At 44.0% G+C, this 19691-nt stretch overlaps 1 protein-coding gene across 1 annotated transcript in view; it reads right to left on the reverse strand.

Moving 5' to 3' along the window:
- The window catches only part of DCBLD1 (discoidin, CUB and LCCL domain containing 1), a 44931-nt gene extending 26539 nt beyond the window's left edge, over positions 1-18392 (reverse strand). Inside the window, exons 1-2 of the mRNA XM_030944949.1 lie at positions 18034-18392; positions 2735-2947 (exon numbers count right to left, since the gene is read on the reverse strand). Of these exons, the coding sequence (XP_030800809.1) occupies positions 2735-2947; positions 18034-18280 (460 nt within the window). The 5' untranslated portion in view covers positions 18281-18392. The remainder of the gene's footprint in view (positions 1-2734; positions 2948-18033) is intronic.
- Positions 18393-19691: the final 1299 nt, after the last annotated feature.

Consider the following 19691-nt stretch of genomic DNA (forward strand, 5'->3'; position numbering starts at 1 on the left):
GCCTCTGACCAATTTTCCAAGCTTTAGATATACTCCTCAACAGATGTTTTTATTCAATCTGACATTCATGCTGTTGTTTTCTGTAGAGCTGAAGAAATCAGCATGATATTTAAAACATATTTCCCTTTGGACCTTATTGCCTTGTAATTGCAAACCTCCCAAATAAAGAGCAAAGGCTGCTCAGACTAATTTGAAACATGAGCAGCATTCACATTGTCATCTTTCATACTTTACTTTTTAGGTTTTCCTTTTTAAACCCAGGTCAAATACAGAAAACACACCAAGATTAGTTTTCAATAGCTCAGATGTTTTTAGTGCTTGCAAAATATTTTCAAGACTCCATCATCCCAAGAAAGAATTTCTATGTCTAAGGTCAGTATCTCCTCAGCCAGAGGGAGGATGTTGACCTGCCTGTAGATGTTCATGAAGAGAAGGGCTGCAAAAAGGAGATCTGAGTTCAGAAACAGCTGTCTAAAAGGACACTTAACAGACTGAATGGATGTAGCAGTGCTTATTCACAGGGCTTCTTTCACTTGAATAAATGCATATTGAAACCCAAAGCTATAGCAAGACTGTTGGAAAAAATGACTTAGAGAAGCTCTAATCTCATCTAAGAATTCACGTGTCTTTTAAAACATAAGCAACATAATGAATGTATGCCTATAGAACTATTTCCACGTCCATTCTGCATGGATTTGCCTGAAGGTAGAACAGACACTCCGTAGGTAAGCTGGTGGGAAAGTCTACAGTGAGCTGCAGACCACAAAAATCATTACAGATGATAAGTCTGCCTAAACTGTAAAACCAGTTTAATCAGATATGACCAAAATCTGCTAATTGTGCAGTTCACTAGTGAGAATGCAAATTATAGTCCACATGCATCAGACGTTACTAATCAGATCTGAAAATGGGTGTGGGAATACTTTAAAAAAATTAATTATGTGGACTTGATTGCATAATACACAGCTACTCTGTGCTTATAGGCTGAATAACTGCAGTATAAATGATGTGAAGATGCCTTCAGGCTGATCTGTAAGGAGCCAGAATTTCAATCAACATCCAAGCTTCATTTTTCACTTCAAAAAACAATATGTTGATTTATCCCCATTTCCGAGAAGATTTAGATTAGAAATGTCAAGAGAGTATCAATAAAAATTATTCAGAGATATGCTAATGCAATAATAACCACCTATTTCTTACTGCAAAGTACAGACAGACTGCTTCAGGTGAGCACAACTCATTACTTAGTTACAAAACAGATCACAAAACTATAGAACGGCTTGGGTTGTAAGGGATCTTAAAAAGCATCTAATTCCAACCCTCCCTGACATGGGCAGGGACCTTTCACTACATTAGGTTGGTCAGGTCCCCATCCAGCCTGGCCTTGAACACTTCCAGGCATGGAGCTCCACAACTTCTCTGGGCAACCTGTTCTAGTGCTTCACCCCTTCTCACTCCTCAGTGAAGAAATAAATAACACTAAAAATTCCAGCACACATGAACAGAGATGCTCCTTATGCCTCAAATCAAGCTCTGTGCAGGCTTAGATATCAGCATGTCACTGCCCACTCTTACTGAAGGTTGTTTCAAAATGTAATACCTCCCCCATGAGAACAATAATTACCTTTACCTTCCTTTGTGAGCAAGTCTTTAATACCTCACTTGATCTTCTCTTAGCAGATGAGTGATAAGCCCATCATGCTGATAAATGTAAGGCAATCAACCCTCCTTACTACTAAGACATCCTATGAGATCTCACCTTCGGAGAACCACATACTTTTCTGAGCCAAGCAGTGAGGTGGAAAACGTGCAGAGGCTCTATGCAGCTCATACCTTCATCACATTTTTCACTTGAATCCATTCTGCTTGTTAAGCCCAGGACAGTACATTTAGCCTCAGCTGACTGAAGGGCTACACAGCCCACTCCCAGCAGGCAAAATTTTATGAAATGTCAATTCATGAGTTTATTCCTACATTGCAGAACTCCTTGCAGCTTTGAATTTAAACTGGATTTCTGAAAAAGGGTGCATGACTTGAAAATCAGTTTGACTCTTCTAGAAAGTGCAGATCAAAAGTTTCTGTGACAACTGGTTGGGAAAACAATTTTGAGGAAGGCCTCGTGTTCTCCCTGGGGAGAATCCTGTTGCCGTTATGATTGTTTTAAGTGCACAGCTGTAGCAGATTATTTGCTTATCTTCCTGTGCAAATCTCTTACAAGAGTGCAGTCTGGCTGTATGCATTTAATATCTGCAAGTATTAAAGCCTGTACATAAGTAAGGTGGCTAACAGCTAGCAATAGTAAAGGTTATCTCCTCTCTGAGCCATGGACTGCCTAGGAATAGAGACACACAGGATCACTGACTCCAATTTCTCATCTTTGTCTAGTTTGTGAGGAAGCTCTTCCCCTCCACAAGAAGGGAGCAGGGCTGATACAGATCTACAGATTTGCTGTATGAAACTGTGATGGTCCAGCTCTGCAGGTGTGAAGGCAGAGCCCTCAGGAGGAGTGCTGTGCCCGAGCCCTGGCAGTCTCTGCAGCACAGCACAGCAGCACCCTCAGCCTTGCAGCATTACACACGGTAGGACAGTGGCTTCCCACACAGAGAATGAAACCTCTGAGTACAGAAAAGAGGAGGAGAGCACAAAGGCTGACATTTCTTGCATTTTGCTAAGCTGCCTTTTACTCACACTTTCACCAGTTCATTCACTGACCATGGCCTTGTCTCTTACATACCATGCAATGTTGAAGAGCTCTGGATGGTAAGGTAGCTGGACTCGCATTTCTGTGATTCAATATCCAGGTCTCCAATTTTCAAGATCAGGCGTTTTCCTGGAGGCACTTGGATTTTCTTTTCACAAAGAGTGTAGTTTGGGTATGTCCCAGGATAGTTCTTGGATGCCAGTGTCCCACTGTCTTGATACATCACTGTGTGCCCACATCCATCCCCTGCAGTAGGAGAACAGAAAGGAAGAGAAATAGGATGTACTTCTCAATTAAAAAAAAAAGTTAGAAAACACTGGCTACATAATCATGTCTCGTGCACTCTTCCCTTTTAAATAAGTATTTTGTAATACTCCACCTCAGTTCTGCTGCTGTTGGAACATAGGTAACTGAAATAAACATAGTTACACTTCTCTTGTAAAGCAGTAGAAAGAAGGGTTGGAAACACCCATGCACTGGGGTGTATTTGACAGTAAGGTACACACAGTGCCTTGTCTCTCTTGCTTTCTGCTTTCTAAATTCCTGAAGATGCAATTCCACATGTGAGGAGCAGGATCCTTCCTTAAGTAATTTTCTCCCAGTTATCAGTCAGCATTTTATTCCCACAGCAGTCACCACCTCAGAGAGGGCAACTGAGTCATACATGAAAGCACAGACATGACTTAACTGCCTACTATCACACATGTGACACATCTTATTTTCCTCTTGTTTTTCTTGTCCCACTTGCACAATACTAACAGCACAGGGTGAAGGCACAGGAGGGACTTCCAAAGTGGGGTGTGCACTGTTAATGGTACACAGGCTACTTTGCAGCAGCATGCCCAGGAAAGCAAGAGCTGCTGCCTCTTTGCTCAAGAGGTGAGGGTAGGGGTCCTCAAAGTGTGTCTTCATGGCACTGTGTAGGAGCCAGCTCAGCTCTGGAGCCTTTCCTTGGTGGAGAGGCATCTGAGGAGCAGCTGCAGCAGATCAGAGGACAACAGGAAAAGGTGCATGGAAATACACAGGGGGATGTGTGGACTGACATGGAAAACAGGAAGCATCCATAGAGGGGGAAGGAAGCAGGTATCAGATAAGAGACCTTGACTACTAAAGGAAGCAATTTTTACCGAGCTATTTAAAAGCATACTAGTAACTAAAATTTTTATACTAAAGCTTAAGCCATTTTGTTCTGCTCAATCTTCCAAATAATGGAAATATTTGTGACAGTAGACTAGTGTCATATACACATACCTACAGGCAGTCCTCAGTTTCAGGTCATTTAGGGCATAGGCACACATTCCATAGGAGTCTTGCGTTCTGTTATCCTTTATCTTGGCAAAACTGAAGCTAATCCAATAAGCATTAACAAAATAAAGAATCTTGCAGGAGATGGGAATTCACAATGTTCACTTTAACTACTTGAAATTTTCCTTTTGGGGATATTTCGGTTAAATGGTTTTGGTCTGTGCCATTTTAATTACTATCTGAATTTCCTTCAGAAATCATTAGAAATAACAAACTTAAGGTTTGATAGGATTTTTTAAAAAGGAAAAACTAGGAATGAAGTGTTGAAAAAGAAACATGCCATACCAAGGGGAAGGGGGGGGAAGTGGCATGCTATGCTAAGATAAGCTCCAAGCTATCAAACTTTGACTTGCTACCATATAATTACACTGCCATTTCATCCAACTCACTCAACTGCTCTTTCACAAGCAATCACATTTATTTTGAAGCTTTGGCATTACTACTAGCTTTGTTGCCTAGTATTTATTTTTGTCATAGGTTCATGCTGGAAATAGAGGTGAATAGGAGATACAGATCCAAAATCATATCACCATAAAACATATTCAATATGGTTTTTTTCAGATCTCCTTTTTCACATGCTTTGAAAAGCATCTGCTGTTCAGGGTTTTTAACCAAGCACTGTTGACTTTAGGATGCCTAGGAAAATACTCAAGATGAAAGGCAAGCTGGCCTCATGAGCAAATCACCTTTCAATGGGAATTTTGGCAACATGACTGAAGATATAAAGAACAATATGGTAGATGAGCTGTCAACTTTCTGAAGAGAGAGGGGTCCATAGATGTCTAGGCAGGGTAAAACCAGATCACTTCCAGCAGGACAGAGGACAACCCTGATGCCTTTGTAGCCAGCTGCTGTACAGTATAAAAAGAACTGCCCATGGCCTTTAATTTAAACTGCATGTTTCTAACTGTGAGAATTTATTTTAGCTGGAATAAAGAAACTACAATATTAAGCTTTGTTTGCAACATATCCTTATTAGGGAAGAAATGGAAAAACAACAGTAAAGTTACGGAACCACATGGGGATGAACTCCTTAAAATGGAAAGTCACAGACTTCATCTTACTGGGCTATGTTCTGGCCTCTGTTACCTTTGTACAATGCCGAGGATCTACTGTGGTGCAAAATGCTGCTCAAAAAACTGTAAAGACCTTGCTATCATGATAAGACCCTGATGACTGTCCAGGCCACAGAGCCTTGTATTTCTGCAGAAAGTGTACAGGCAAAGCCATGCATGAGAGACCTCAGCCTGCCATCCTCCTCTGTTGAGGTTATACAAGGTCTTGTTCCCAGGGAAACTCTTTTTTTTTTTTTTGTGTTAAATCTGTCTTTGAGAGAGAGCATTAACACCAGAACATCTTTTGAGCTAAGAAAGCATAAATGCTATTTTCTGACTTTTCACTGGTGGAGCATGGCCATCCAAATGCTCCAGCTCAGGAGAGGAAGGCTCAGCATCAGCTTGCACCTATAACATCCCTTGCTGCCTCAATTCTGCCTGCCTGCCTGCCTACCATGAAGCAAAAGTTAATGATAAAAGCTTGTTTGCCACAAGAACCAAAGTAATGTCCAAAAAGTCAGATCAAGTCTTAGTAACTACTGCTTCTTACAGAGAAAGCTGACTGCAGCTCTGAATTCTAAGTTTCTCAGCAAGATTAAGGTTTTTCTTTGCTCTGGTACACTGAAATTTGCAGGCACACCCAATAGAAGGAGTCAGAATGTATAGAGGGAAGGTAGAATAAAGCTCAGGATCCGATAAGTCAAAGAGCAAATTAATGACTAAATCTTAGTAAAAAACTCACAAATATAACAACATTATATAACAAGGGCTCAGAAAAGGAGGCAAGTTGTAAGGAATTCAAGCATATCCCTAATCATACTGCTCAAATGTAAAATGTGAAAAATACTGCCATTAGTTTTGCTCTTATGATTTTCCACAGGAAATTTTGATTTTCAGTAGAAATGTGTTGGCCAAACTTAAAATACACTGAGTTGAAAATACAACTCCTTGTCCTTATGAAAACTATGCCTTAAACACCTGATGTCACACACTTTTCTATAAGCACAGCTCTTCTGGATGGAAATATGTTTATTTAACCAGTCAGTTTGACACAGACTTTCTTGCTGACACTAAATTTTCACTTATCATTACTTCTGAGAACTGTTTTCTATCACCCCATTTGGCAAGAAGCTGTCAGCCTTGCCTCAGACATCCAGGTCTCATCACTTCTCACTGGACAGGAGCAAAGCAACACATTTGACACAAGGTACTAAACAACCAGAGAATCTAAACCTACTCAGATTTAATAAAATCTCTCCCCAGCACCGGGAGTTATTGAAAACACATCAAACATGCTTTGTAGAACAGGTTCCCATCGGCACTTGAACCCAGACCAAGATCACGATCTCTGAATTGTGGGCGACCACCTGCTGGCCTAGCTGCAGGTTGTACCAGAGATCACACAGCACTGGAATTAAGGCTGTTTACCAGAGATAAAAATAATCTCCCACGGCAGATGATGGAAAAAACTCCCCAAGAAGAAAGAACCACAGCTGGCACACCACTCACACCTTGCCCTCTCTCACAGGGTGCTCGCCAAGAGCAGGGCATGTTTGTAACCCCAAACCTGGCACCCCACCAGAAGACACTAGCACATGTGGCTGTGGAGAGGGCAAGAGGAGACACCAAGAGGCTGGCAGGTATCCCCATGCTCAGACACACATGTAATGGATGCACGTGGGACAGGGTGGAAACTTAGCTCCATGCATCTGTGTCAGGGCTGGGTTTGACCATGGCTGCTGGCCCACAAGCAGGAGGGCCCTCTCCAGCATCTAACCTGCCCAGGAAGGACAGAGGTGACGAAATCAATGGCCACAAACAAGCTCTGGCCCCATCCTGTGAGCTGGACACAGCCCCTGACAGGTACTGGGGCTTTAGCAAAATGGTGGTGTCAGAAGCAGCGCAGAGATCCCTGAAGATGATGCTGGTTCCTTCAGGTAGCCTCCTGTCACCCAGAACCACCTGACTGGACTGACTCTCCTTCCACCCCTTTCTAGGCCCAGCACACAATCTGAGCCATGGTCTCTCACTCCCCTGCTCCCTGGGCTTTTCCAACCCTTGGCTGCACACACGTGTGGATGCACACGGTGCCTTCATGCAACCACCCAGCGCATTCCCTTCTGTGATAGGCAAAAGGCTACAGTTTTTCAAATATGTGCTCTACAAAGTTCTCATGTGCTGCACCTTTCAGAAACATGTTGATTTGGCCAACTACAAAACAGTTACAGTGTATGATATCAAAGCATTTTCAAAAGCATTGCTACAATATCCTGGCAGCAAACAGCTGCCTTTTTCATCCTTCTGATTCACCCTCATGCAGCAATTCGTAGCAGCCTTGGACTCACTCCAGTGCTAAATACATGTTAAACCAAGGCGTGATCACGCACCCAGCCCGCGGCTCCCTGCCCTCTTCCATTCCATCAGAGGATCCCTGTGGGGCCCCAGCTTTTCCCACTCGCTCTCCCTGGGTACAGACTACTGCTGCCTGATGTCCCTTGGCTGCCCACTCTTTCCACTGGGATGAAGACCCCCAAAGTAACTTTATTTCCCTCCCAGCCTCCTCTCGCCCAGTTTGACATCCTTTTGAAGGTCACCTTCATGATGGTGCTTGGGAGAAGGCAAGCTCCCCCTTCTCCACATGGAGGACAGGGAACAGAGCTGTTGGGAGGTCATGGCCTGTCCTTCTTCCTTCCCACTCCTAAGTTTGAGAGCAGAGCAGAAAACTGCATTTGAATACCTCAACTCTGAATCCACCCCCAAAAAATCAGCATTTTCTGAAGAGCCACTGCAGCAAATGGGCACAGTCAAAGGGAGCAGAATGCCATGGAGTCATGGCTATGGCTCTGAGAACTCTGATGAGAAGCCCCACAAGGAGAAAAGAGATCTGTCTCATCTTCCACATTGCTTTCACTGAAGTAATAATTCCAGCTTATTAAAAGCTACAATAATAACTCAAAGCTACAATAATAACTGAGTCAAGGAGTTTTGCATCTGTGCTTGAAATAAGATTTGAGTTATGCATAAGAACAGATAAGTATCTAAGAAAGAAATCAACTCCTTCCAGTCAAACCTGTGCCCTTTCTGCTCACATGGGACAGGAGAAAAGAGAGAAAATCCAAGTCTTCTTGCCAGATGCCATCCAAATCCACTGCAGTGGTCTGAAAACACTTTGGTTTTCATACAGCAACTCTAACCTTCATCACTAACAGAAACATGCATGCTGCAAACACAAATGGGTTCACACCTTCACTGCTTTCTGAGGCAATGGACTAAAATGCAGAGTTAAATGCTTCATCTCTAACCTCTCTGCTGCCAAACCTGGGTCAAGAGCATCAGCTCTTTACTGTGCCATTACAACAGAGGAGACACGTCCACACAACCAGGACCTAAACCCTTCACTTCACAGAGAATGGTGAGATGTCAGAGCTTTGTGCTTTTCCTGGCAGTGAGTACTTTTCCTGTTGCCCTCAAACAAAGGGCAACACCACAGCCCTGATGCATTGCTGGGCAGGTGAGAACCCACAGTCCTTCCCAGCAGTGCTGGGGCCCAGGGCCACAGGCACCGTGGGGGAGGTAGAGGGAGAAATGGCCACACATTTGGGGATTTCACAAGCCCCTGGATTCAGGGCAGATGCCATTTACACCAACCAAGCAACTGGCTGAGCCCTGCTTCAAAAGTATATAAATCCACAGGAGGATTTTTTTGGAAGTCCAGTTTTACACTCTTTACAATATTTTGTGGATACAGAAAAAACTATTTTCAAATAATGAAATAAGCCACTAAAAATTAAGGCAAGTCTATAATGAAAAAACCCCAAAGTGGCTGTCATCCTCCATGGCCTTCAAATTAGTATTAATATATTTTTAAGGGAAAAAGTCTCCCACATCACAGTATGCGTTATTGCAAAAGGAAAAACAAATAGCACATAAATATTTTCTTTGAGTTGCATTTTAATTTAACTCTATTAAGAAGTCAGGAAACATTTTATCCTCTGTGCTGCAGCAGTTCCTGAGGACACTTATTTTGCTGCCCAAGCTAACCAAGTGGTGGCTGGCAGGAGGGCTAAGAGCAGGAAGGGAAGGTAGAGCAGCAGAAGAAACAAAGGAACACTGTGGAGTGCTGATTTTATTGCCCAAATTATTTACTTACCAACTTCAAAGGGATGCAAAAGGAGAAGGAGGCCAAACAAACCACAGCATGTTTTCTCCTCCTCTTCACAGACATTATTTACGGTAATGTCCCTCTTAAAGCAGAAATGAGAAAGAAGCAAATGACCTCCAATTGGTTCTGCGGCAGTTCCATAAATCAGATTCCCACCACGTGCCCAGCTGCAGTCACCCCCACAGCCATTCAGGCTGCAGCTGGGAATTGGCTTTCCTTGTGATGTCCCCTGCAGCCAGCCTGACAAGATGCTCTGCCTCAAACTATGAAAAGTTATTTTGGTAACCAGTTGGATTGCCATCATCACGTAAAGAAAAAAAAAACCCTGACAACCCTTCTGAATCTCTTATCTAGCAACATAGCTTACATCCATATTACTATTTTTCAAAGTTTCAGTGTTTTAGCCATTGCAGCACAGCCATCTGGGACTAGCCAGGGAAATCCTTTCAGCTACATGGCAGTGACTTTGCAGGATTACTACAACTGACCTGGGCAGCCTTTACTACTCCAGAAACCCCTCACCTGTGCAGAAGTTCACAAAGACAAACATACCAAGATCTGAGATTTTATTTACTTAGCTGCTAAAAGGTCAAAAGAAAGCAGATATCTCCTTATAAGCAACTTCTTCTATCAACACGAAGCCATGTCCACCAAGCCAGAACTTTACACTCAGCATGCAGATTTGAAACCTGAACAAGTAGTAAAGTCTTTCTTACACTAACACAAATGTCAATCACGATCTGGTTCCACTGCAATCTGTGAAAGACAGACAGTACCAGAGTACATGTCAAAAATAAGCATGTTTTAGTCACTGCTTCCAGGACTTAGGCACTATACCCAAATGTAGCCCGCCAGAGAAGCAAGCTTCAGTACTGGAATTTGCTTTTTAGCACTCTAAATACAGCACTCTTGAGCTTGTGGGTGTGAGAAAACTTCTATGCCTTTTTAACTGCTGAAACAAAAGACATTTGTAATTTATTTATTTACTGCATGGTTTCATTTAAATATTTTTCAATGCTTTCCTTTATGAAAATGGCATATTGATGTGACTGACCTCCTCAACATCTTATTGTTGTGCGGGTTTGGACAGACATAAGAATGGAGCTACACATGTATAGAAATTTCAGAGGAATCTTAGAGTTCCATTTTTGCAAAAGGGAAAGTGATTTTTTGTTTTCTAAATAAAGAAATGATTACTATGAGATACACGCCCATATTACACACCTCAAGTGCAGAGAAGACACCGAGTCCATTGCCAAACACTTCTTGTAGCTGCACGCTCAGAAAGAACTGTGAAGGACTATAAATAAATGGGAAGATGGCCACATTCCTCCATCAGCCACCCGTGCAGAGCAACTCAGGACCCTGGTGATGGTTCAGAGCTATGAAGGCTGTGAGGAGCAAATACCCCACAGACAGCAGTTTCTTCCCTGCCCCTCTGCCTACAGCATCCCAGAAATTCGTCAACAACACAGGGCTGGAGCAGGAGATGGAGCTCCCTCCTGCCCTGTGCTGGGCTGTCCCTAGGTTGGGGGGACATTTTGCCATCAGGGCATCTCCAGTTCTGCTGACTTGAGGCAAACATGAAGTTGGAATTTTGGATTTTTATTAAGGGCTTTTCAGGCAAAGTAGGAAATGCTAATCTTAACTAAGAGTCATATCATATGTATGCAAATTGTTTGCTCTACTTTCTCCATCTGTTTTCTTCCCAGGTTTTTCTCTGCGCTATGCTTTACTGGAGATTAACTTACAGTATATTGCACCAAATTTGGACTGTGTGGGAAACATATGCTGCAAGCTCAAGGCCAGACTCGAATATTGGGTTGCACAGGAATAGGAATATTCACAGCAGTGCTAAGGACTGACAAACCCACAGGGACAGGAAATTCAGAGACACCAGGGTAAGGAGAGGCTGAAGCAGAGCTGTTCCAGTTACAGTAGCAGGTGGGAAGGCAAGATTTCAAAACAGTTTTAATTTGGGCAAGAGGAAATGGCTGAACATGATAGAATGAAACCACACACTCCCCTCATTTTAATATGCAATTACCTTGTTAGTGTGATACATGTTGAGCAAGACAGACAGTTATCAATGATGGAGGATGGTCTTTTTTTCTAGAAATCAAACTTGTCCTGACTTACTTGAAAAATCACACATGCACCTTTTATGCCTGTACGCCCAGGTGGAATTTGTCATTTGTTAATAAGAAAGGACCAGAGAAAGGATGCTACTTTTCTCAAAGTGAATTATACAAACACCCCATTATCCCCAAGGTGTAAATCAACAAATATCTTAAGAGAAAACAAATTAGTTTGTGATGGAAACAATAACTGTCAGCACAAAAAAAAATTTTCATGTCTTTTGACTCAGTGAACCCAGTGTCTTAAGAAGCTATTTCCTCCATGGTTACTGCAAACTAACAACAAATGGTTTTTGCAACTCCAGTAGAAATGGAAAAAAAAAATTACTGAACTAAGATGAAGAAACAATGAAAGAACTACTCTGACCAGATGCACTGAAAGCAAGAATTGCCTTTTATCAGTATAGTCCCACAACCAGCCTGCTTGATACTCATCCTCAAGGTACTAAACAAAATGGTACATGCAGAAGCTCCATAAGCTTTTGTGATCTTCCCAACTCATTGTGGTTACATATAGTTGCTGTGAAAGATGTTTTAAATTTAAAAATAAAAAAAAAGAAAGAAAGGAAAGCAGCTACATCATTACTCAAGTACTACAGTGTTGGTTGTGGCACCAGATGTGACCCACAGCATCACTTCTGTGCCTTCTGTGACACATTAATGAGACTGCATAAAAGGTATTTGCTTATGGATGTGGAAAACAGCAGAGTATATTTTTTGCCAGCCTGTGTACATCACTTTTACTGAAATGCCGTAATTCCATTCTGACCAGATTTTTTTGATTAGCACTAGTATTAAACAATCACACTCTCAACTTTTGAAACAGGATACATAGAAAGATCTGAACAGTTTTTTCACTCAACCCAAGAGTGAATGTCTTGGTGTAACTGCTTAGTTTGATACAGTTTTAGCTTGCTTTCCACCTACAAAACACAGCAACTAAGTTTCATCTAAAAAAATAGTGGCTTAATTTTCAGAACACAAGCATTAGCAAGGACCATGAGTTTAAACATGTCTCTTCTGTCTGTGCTAAAGTCCTAGATCAGTAAGTGCCGATTCCCTGAGTTTGAAAATGTTAACATGACCACTCAAAAAGCTTTCAGTAGCTCAGAGGCATTTGAACTTCAATTCCCCTGCAGCATGCTGACATAAGAAACATGGGCTAATACAAAGCCCTGCCTTTGGGAGGAAGCTGACACAACAGGGAAGGCAACAGCTCAAATGTGAGCCACGAACCTTGCTGCTCAAACATCCCAGCAGAGGGAGACCCACAGGATAACTGAATTTATTTTACGAGTTAAAATAGATTTTTGCAGACCCAGAGGACAAAGTGTGGACTTGTTGTTGTTGTTATGAGTTCATTTTACAAGTGAGGCACTGCTGACTATTAAGATCAAAACAACATACCCAACACAGAACTGGTGTGGCACCAGAGCAAAACACGAGTGAATTTCAGGCAGAAGCCACACATCTCCTTTCTTCACAGTTAGTGCAGCTGCAACAACAAGGCTCAGGCACGTAACAAAGCCATTCTGTTCGAGTGGGTGAAGAAATCCACCTATGTTTCCAGCTTTTTGAAGTCTCTGCTGCTACTCCGTGAAGAAAAGTTTTGTTTGATTTCTGACAGGACACACACAGGCCTTTGTATAGCATGAGGGATCACATCCAGAATTCCCCATGTGTTTTTGTATTTTGAAATAAAACAAACAAACAAAATTTTTATTCGGTGGACAGGAACATCTGGAAGATGACATCAACATGACTTCAACTTTAATGTCAAAGCCTTAGACTGAAATCCAATATTGTTGAACAATTTGTGGTGGAAATGCCAGAAACTCGAACATCATGGAATAAAACTGTGATGGATATGAGGTTTCTGCAGCAACTGAAGGAAGAAACAATGTTTTGGAGCTTAACTAAATGCCTGATGAACACAAATGTAATTACAGATGTAGCTTGGGCTGAAATGCATGATACTAAATATAAAAGTGAACACCCTGGTCCTATGGAAGGCCTGGGGACTGGGTTTCTAGACTTGCCCTGCTCTGCTTTCCCCATTTATTCTGCTGTCCCTGTTATGGCTGGCTGGAAAACACCTTCACTGAAACTCTTTGGAGATGGAAAAGTACTGCACAGCATTGGTGCCCTCATCCTACTTTGTGCCTGTGCAGGGGAGCAGAATGGAGCTGCCACCAGACAGCAGTCACGTCCCATCAGGGAAACAGAAATAACAAATATGGCCCCAGTGGGACTAGAAATCTCGCTCAAAGAGGATGAGAAAGTACCACCACCACCACCAAACTAAGCCTTCATGTCTTGGAAGGAAACTCCTGAGAGGCAAGTCCTGGCTCTGTCAAAAGAAGAGCCAGGGAGAGGCAATGAAAGACCAAAATGCTTCCTCTCCTCAAAACACTCAGCTCCCAGGCCTAATTATACAGCATCAACAAACTTAACCAAAACTACTGGCAGCCTCTCTCTATGTATGAGCATACAGCCAACCTCAAAATTGTGGCTTTAGCACTCACACAATTTTCACAGGCCAAAATCAGTTTAATTAGATAGTTTGTAATTTCTTTTGAAAGCAAAAATGAAGATATCTGTATACTCTTAAAACTAGTCAAACCACTATCCTTTTTTTTAATTTAAGCATCACTATTAGCTTGTCCCAGTTTGAAGTTTCCCACTCCCGGTTGTAACACTAATTAAACCTTTTGGGGAAATTGTGCGCTCATTCTTATGCATGGCTATTAATATTTTTTATTGCAGTTAGTTGGGATCCAACACCATTCCACTGAACCCAGTCAGAAGGATTTTATTTTGATTTTGTCTGGCTTGTTTTATTCTTAGCAGATGGTGCAAACCCATATGTTGATGAGTACATGCCACAGGAGAGCATCTGATCCGATACAGCCAGCCCCAAACTACAGCAATGTCTGTGCTGAGGACTTCAGTGCCTGCCACCACACAGGACCACACTTCTCAGCATGGTGTGAGAGCTCAGATGGGCTTCCAAAACTATACCAGTCCTGGTATCTAAGATACTTTTGAAAAGGTACCTTAGGCATCTCTATACAGTAGCATGACTGTCCTCAAAATTAGTGTTTTTTCAAGCTAATTTTTACTCTGCTAGCCCCGTAACTCAGGTGGACTAAAGGTGACACTTATATGTGATAAATATAAATGAATATATTTTTGCATATGCAAAGCAACAAATAATTTTCATGAAATATGACTCAACAGCCATGCAGGTAACAACTTTCCCAAAGCATCTTTTTCTCCCCGCATGTCAGAGAGACTCCTGCTGCCCTCCCTGTCTTTGATTTTGTTTGAAATACATCCCCTGATAACCTAAAGAGAAGTACTTATGAAGAGCTTAGAGCTATTTATAGCAAAGTCTGTGTGACTGAAAACATTGCAGTTTTCTTGTGGTGGGTACTTGCACTGCTTATGAACTGCAACTGGAAAACTGTTGCCTCCCTCTTTAGCAATTCTAGTCAGCATTCCCAAGGCAAGAGAGAGGGAGCCAAGGAAGGAAACAGACATAAGGACAAAACGCAAACAAACTGAAAATTTACCAATCACTTATATTCAGAAACTGAAGCGGGGGGCGGGGGTTTCGGTACAAGAAAGACTCATCTCGATCTGCATTTCAAACTGCTGGAAATGGGCATACAAAGTGGATTAGCATGATCACACCAGTATTCTTCAGCAAGGGTTTTGTGCAAGCCCCTGAGAACAGGCATAATCTCTGGTAATTACTGGATACACTGTTGTCACATTGAATAACAGCCTTTCCTCAAAACATATAAAAGTCTACTCCCCATCGATCCTTCCAACTGGGCGTTGGGTGCAACTGTCAACAGACCCAGGAATACAGCAAGCAAAGCTCACTCCTGGATGCTGATCTGCAAATCCCACATGAACTAGTTTTCATAGCTGTTTTATCTGAAGTGAAAAATAAATGAGGTACAGCAAAAGCAGTGGCTTAAATCTTGTACTTAATAGATTAAAAACCCGTTCCTCTTATGCCCTCCTACAAACAACCAACCTTCGGGTCAGTTTTAAGTCCTACTGGCCAGAAATGTGATAGAAAATCAGTCAAAACTATGGAAGGCTCAAATTCAACTCTGATTTCTGCTGCTCACAATTACGTGGGTCAAGGTCTTGCTCAACAACACCAGAAGAAAAGACGAGGAATGGTGAAAGGCAAAGATAATGTGTTGAAGTTTGGCTCCCTTCTGCCTTGAGATTTAACCGCCGGGGGACATTTTTAGAAGACATATCAGGATATGGGATTGCTGTGTGAGTTGGCAGACAGGGAAAAAGGTATATTTTTTACTCGTCAGTAAAGAACTGGCAACTGTAACCCCAAAAGATTGGTGTACAGCAGAATACAAAGAAAAAAGAACCACCTTTTATTATAAATCCCAAAGCTATATGTTACTCATGGACAGTCATAAAGGTAATATTTGTTCCCAGGTGAGACCTACTAAGCCTATAAATATTTTTTTTTAATTAAAATAGGTTGAGCATCAAGGGAAACTTTCTTATTATCATTTTATGGACAACAAAATTCCACATTCATAACTTCCTCAGACAACATATGCATTTAACATATTTTCAAGAAAAGAAAGAGTGCTAACACCTGGACTCTACACAGCCACACTCAGATACAAGCCATTCTCTGAAATAACCAAACCACAGTGAAAAAAGGGCTCTTTCCTTAATTTGAAAGCAAAGTAAAAGAACAGAAGCTATAACAACCCTTTCATCCTTGTTCTGTAGCACCCCTCAAGAAAAAGTTAAGAGGAAGGTAAAGTCAGCTCATGAGGAGTCAGAAAAATATAATGCTTCATTTTTTTAAAATGGATGTTTTAAAATCAATATACTTAAACCAGTGCATCTTTCTTTGAACCAGCTGGTGGGAAACACCAGTGGTGACAAGATACAGAATTATCTGAAACTCGAGCCTGATTCACTCTGGCACTTCTCCTGCTCCATTACAACTTCTAAATCAAGTCAAGAAGCTTGTGTAACAGGAAGTTTGTATCCACTTATCCTTATCTCCTTTCTCCACTGGTGTGACTTTAGAACACTTAGCCCTTAATTTATAAGGTAATAGTAATAAACAAACACAGAAGAACTTCCACCCGTGGAGAAATGAAGTGTGTGGGGGAATCAACATCTTTCCTGCTTTCTAGACACTGGACAGATTATCTTGTAAATCTGAGTTTGGTCCAAAGAGAACCAGGCAGAATAGTACTCGTGTCCCCATTCTGATGATTTGATAGTAGAAACATTTTTAACATGAATAAAACAAAAGTGCTTTTACCAACTAATCTGGGAATATGGACAAGATAGGACATTCATATGTACTACTGTTTTACTGTATGCACAAAAACCCCCTGAAATCCCAACAGACTTACTATTACTCACTTGCACCCCAAATGACTTTCTTCTCCCTGATGCCAATGAGTGAAGAATAAGCATTGGTGAAAGAGAAAACAAACAAAAAAACCTCCCCTCAACACACTGATGAAAAGAGGGGATTAAGAGAATGTTTTTTTCCTTGCTACATATGTTTCCTGGAACATTTCAAATTGGAATCCCAGCGCATGGAGGACAGAACAGCAAAGCTACCAAGAAGCTGGCAAGTGGCAACACGACTAATACCAACTTCTCCCTTTTGTGGAGATGGGTATCAGAAACCTCTGTTCATAGGAGATTATGGTAAGAACAGGTATAAATCGGCCGAAATACTTTCTGCCAATGCCTGTGTACAGCTAATGCACAGCGCTGGGTTCTGGAATTTGCAGCCAAGTCGGACCATTAGTACGGGATTTCTAAGTTATCTGAATGCATTGTCAAGCTCGTCACGATGCTTAGTTTCCAGTACTAGCTATTTTATCGGTAGCTGCCAGTGAAGTCTTCTAAGACGGATGCATCAGGCCACGCAATGCAACAGCCAAGAGGCTGCAACTCCGCGGGCAGAGATGTCAGCTGTACTGGTAATTTACACAGGAATCTTAAAAACACAGGGCAAAGAGAATGGTAACCGCGCTCTATTTGCAACAAACTGCACTACCACAAAAAGAGCTGTAACATCCCCTCGAGATCCCTACGAAACTTTGTCCGGGCGCGAGTACGGGCACTACACTTTCTCCCCGAGGCGGTGGGAGAGCAGAGCTGCCCGGACGCGGCTGCGGGACGGGGGCTGCCGGCCCCAGCGCCGCCGGAGCAGACGCGGAGCTGCCGCTGACCCAGCGCCGCCCGCCGCGCCCGGGGCTCCCGCCGGGGCTGAGGAGGCGCGGCCACAGCCGGGCGCCCAGGTGGCCTCCCCCGGCACGCAACTTTCCCGAGAGTTTTTCGCCGCTTATCTGACTTATCATAAAAGAAAAAAAAAAAAAGTCTTAATTAACAAATATCAAGAAAGTCGTAGTATACATTTGCCGTAAGGCTGGTTACCACTTTAATCTCGCAGCTACTCAGACACAGGGATAAACCCGGCGAGGATTAACCAGGTCAGCTATATACAGCCCTGAGAGCAGCTCAGGCTACGCTCCCGCAGAGCGGGAGGCGAGGACGGCGGGGGCAGCCCGCCGCACCCCTCCGCTCGCCCCCAGCTCCCCGGGGCCGCGCCTGCCGAGCCTCCCCGCCCGGCCCCGCACTCACCCAGCGTCTCCGCCCGCAGCCAGAGCGGGGCCGAGGCTCCGAGCAGCAGCGAGAGCAGCAGCGAGGGGGCGGCCCGGGCCCCCCCAGCCGGGCCCATGGCTCCGGCTCTCGGCGGGGCGGGCAAGGCACAACTTCCCCACTTCCCTCCTGCTCCTTTCTCTTCCTCTCCTCTTCCTCCTCCTTCTGGTTGGGGCGGCGCCGGAGCCAGCCCGCGCTCCCGCGGAGGGGGGCGGCCGCCTCCCGGCATCCTTCCCCCCGCAGGTGTTTCTGCGGAGGCGGAGAAGGGGCCGTGCGGGGCTGCCGCTGGCCCCGTGCCCCGCCGGTGGCCGGGCTGCAGCGCTGCCGCCTCCCGCCTCCCCGGCCTGGGGCTGGGGGTGGAGAGAGGAAACGGGAGAAGGGGAAGCGCCACAATTCCCATTGGGCTGCCGCTCGGGGTATCTCCTCCTCCTGCCGTGGACCGAGGGGCTGGCGCGGCCCCGCCGCCCCCTCCCCTCGCCGAGCGCTGTTCTCCCGCCCACCGCCGCTCCGGGTGCTGCGCCGGGGTCGCGGCGTTTCCCCAAACCCTTGCGGCCCCCGGCATCGCCTGCCAGCCCCCGAAGCTGGCGAGCCACGTACATGCCCCCACACATATATACACGCGCTCGTATATGCGAGTATGTTCTTGAGGGAACAGGATTATTTTGCCGTTTGCAGGCTGATTCCCAGGCGTCGCTCCCGCTGCCGCGGCGGGAAGGGGCGCGGGGAAGCCGCAGGGTGTGCGCGGCGGCGGACACGAGTGGGGCCGGACGGGGCAGGCGGGAGCGTCCGGCCCCTTCAGCACGGCTGGGGTCGTGATCGGTGTTCCCGGGGCTGAGGAAGTGTCTCCACGCAGGTTTGCAAGCCGTGTAGTTAGCCTGTGCCAGCGTTGTCTGTTACAATTATGGGCGGAATTAAACAGGAGTTTTCTAAAGTATGCTGTGAGCATCTCTCTCTCTGGGTGGGACCTTGACTGTCCGGCTCTGAAGAAACCTGTGGCACAGGGAGGGTTGCAGATGCGCGGCCGGGAACACAGTGCCAGCAGCTGCAGGAGACCCGAATGTTAAGCAGGCCCCAGTGGTTTGCCTTTTAGAAATACCCTGGAGAATGGAAGGTGGGCTGTCTGACTCTGTATAGTCTTTTCGGGGATGGGTTGCTGTGAGGCAGGTGAATTCGCACTGCTGGCAGGTCAGGAACACTGTGCTGCTATGCTCAAATGAAGTACAGAATTAACTTGTATGTCAGAGACAACATTGCTAGATTTTATACTATGTTAGAAAAAGTCGAGTTTGGTAAACTTTTATTCTAATTGAGCTCTTGTTTTGTAAGTGTTAATGTCTGTTTTTTAACTTTTCAGACACCATATGTGATCAGGCATATTTTTTGCCATGTACCCAGTACATTATATTCTTGGTATATGTATTTAACACACGTTGTTAGTATTTGAGACTTACCCTTCTTTTCAAAGGAGAGTTTGAAATCTAGACTAAAATGTTAGAGATGATATAAGGCAGAGAGAATGTTGGTTAGTGCAGCAGTTTGGCGGTCAGACTAATGCTCACTGGATTTTGCCAACACATGCCAAATCCTTCTAGTTGAAGGAGGTTGGGATGGGTCACTCTTCAACTCTGAAGGCTGAGAGA

This window comes from Camarhynchus parvulus, chromosome 3, assembly GCF_901933205.1.
Source record: "Camarhynchus parvulus chromosome 3, STF_HiC, whole genome shotgun sequence".
NCBI lineage: Eukaryota > Metazoa > Chordata > Aves > Passeriformes > Thraupidae > Camarhynchus > Camarhynchus parvulus.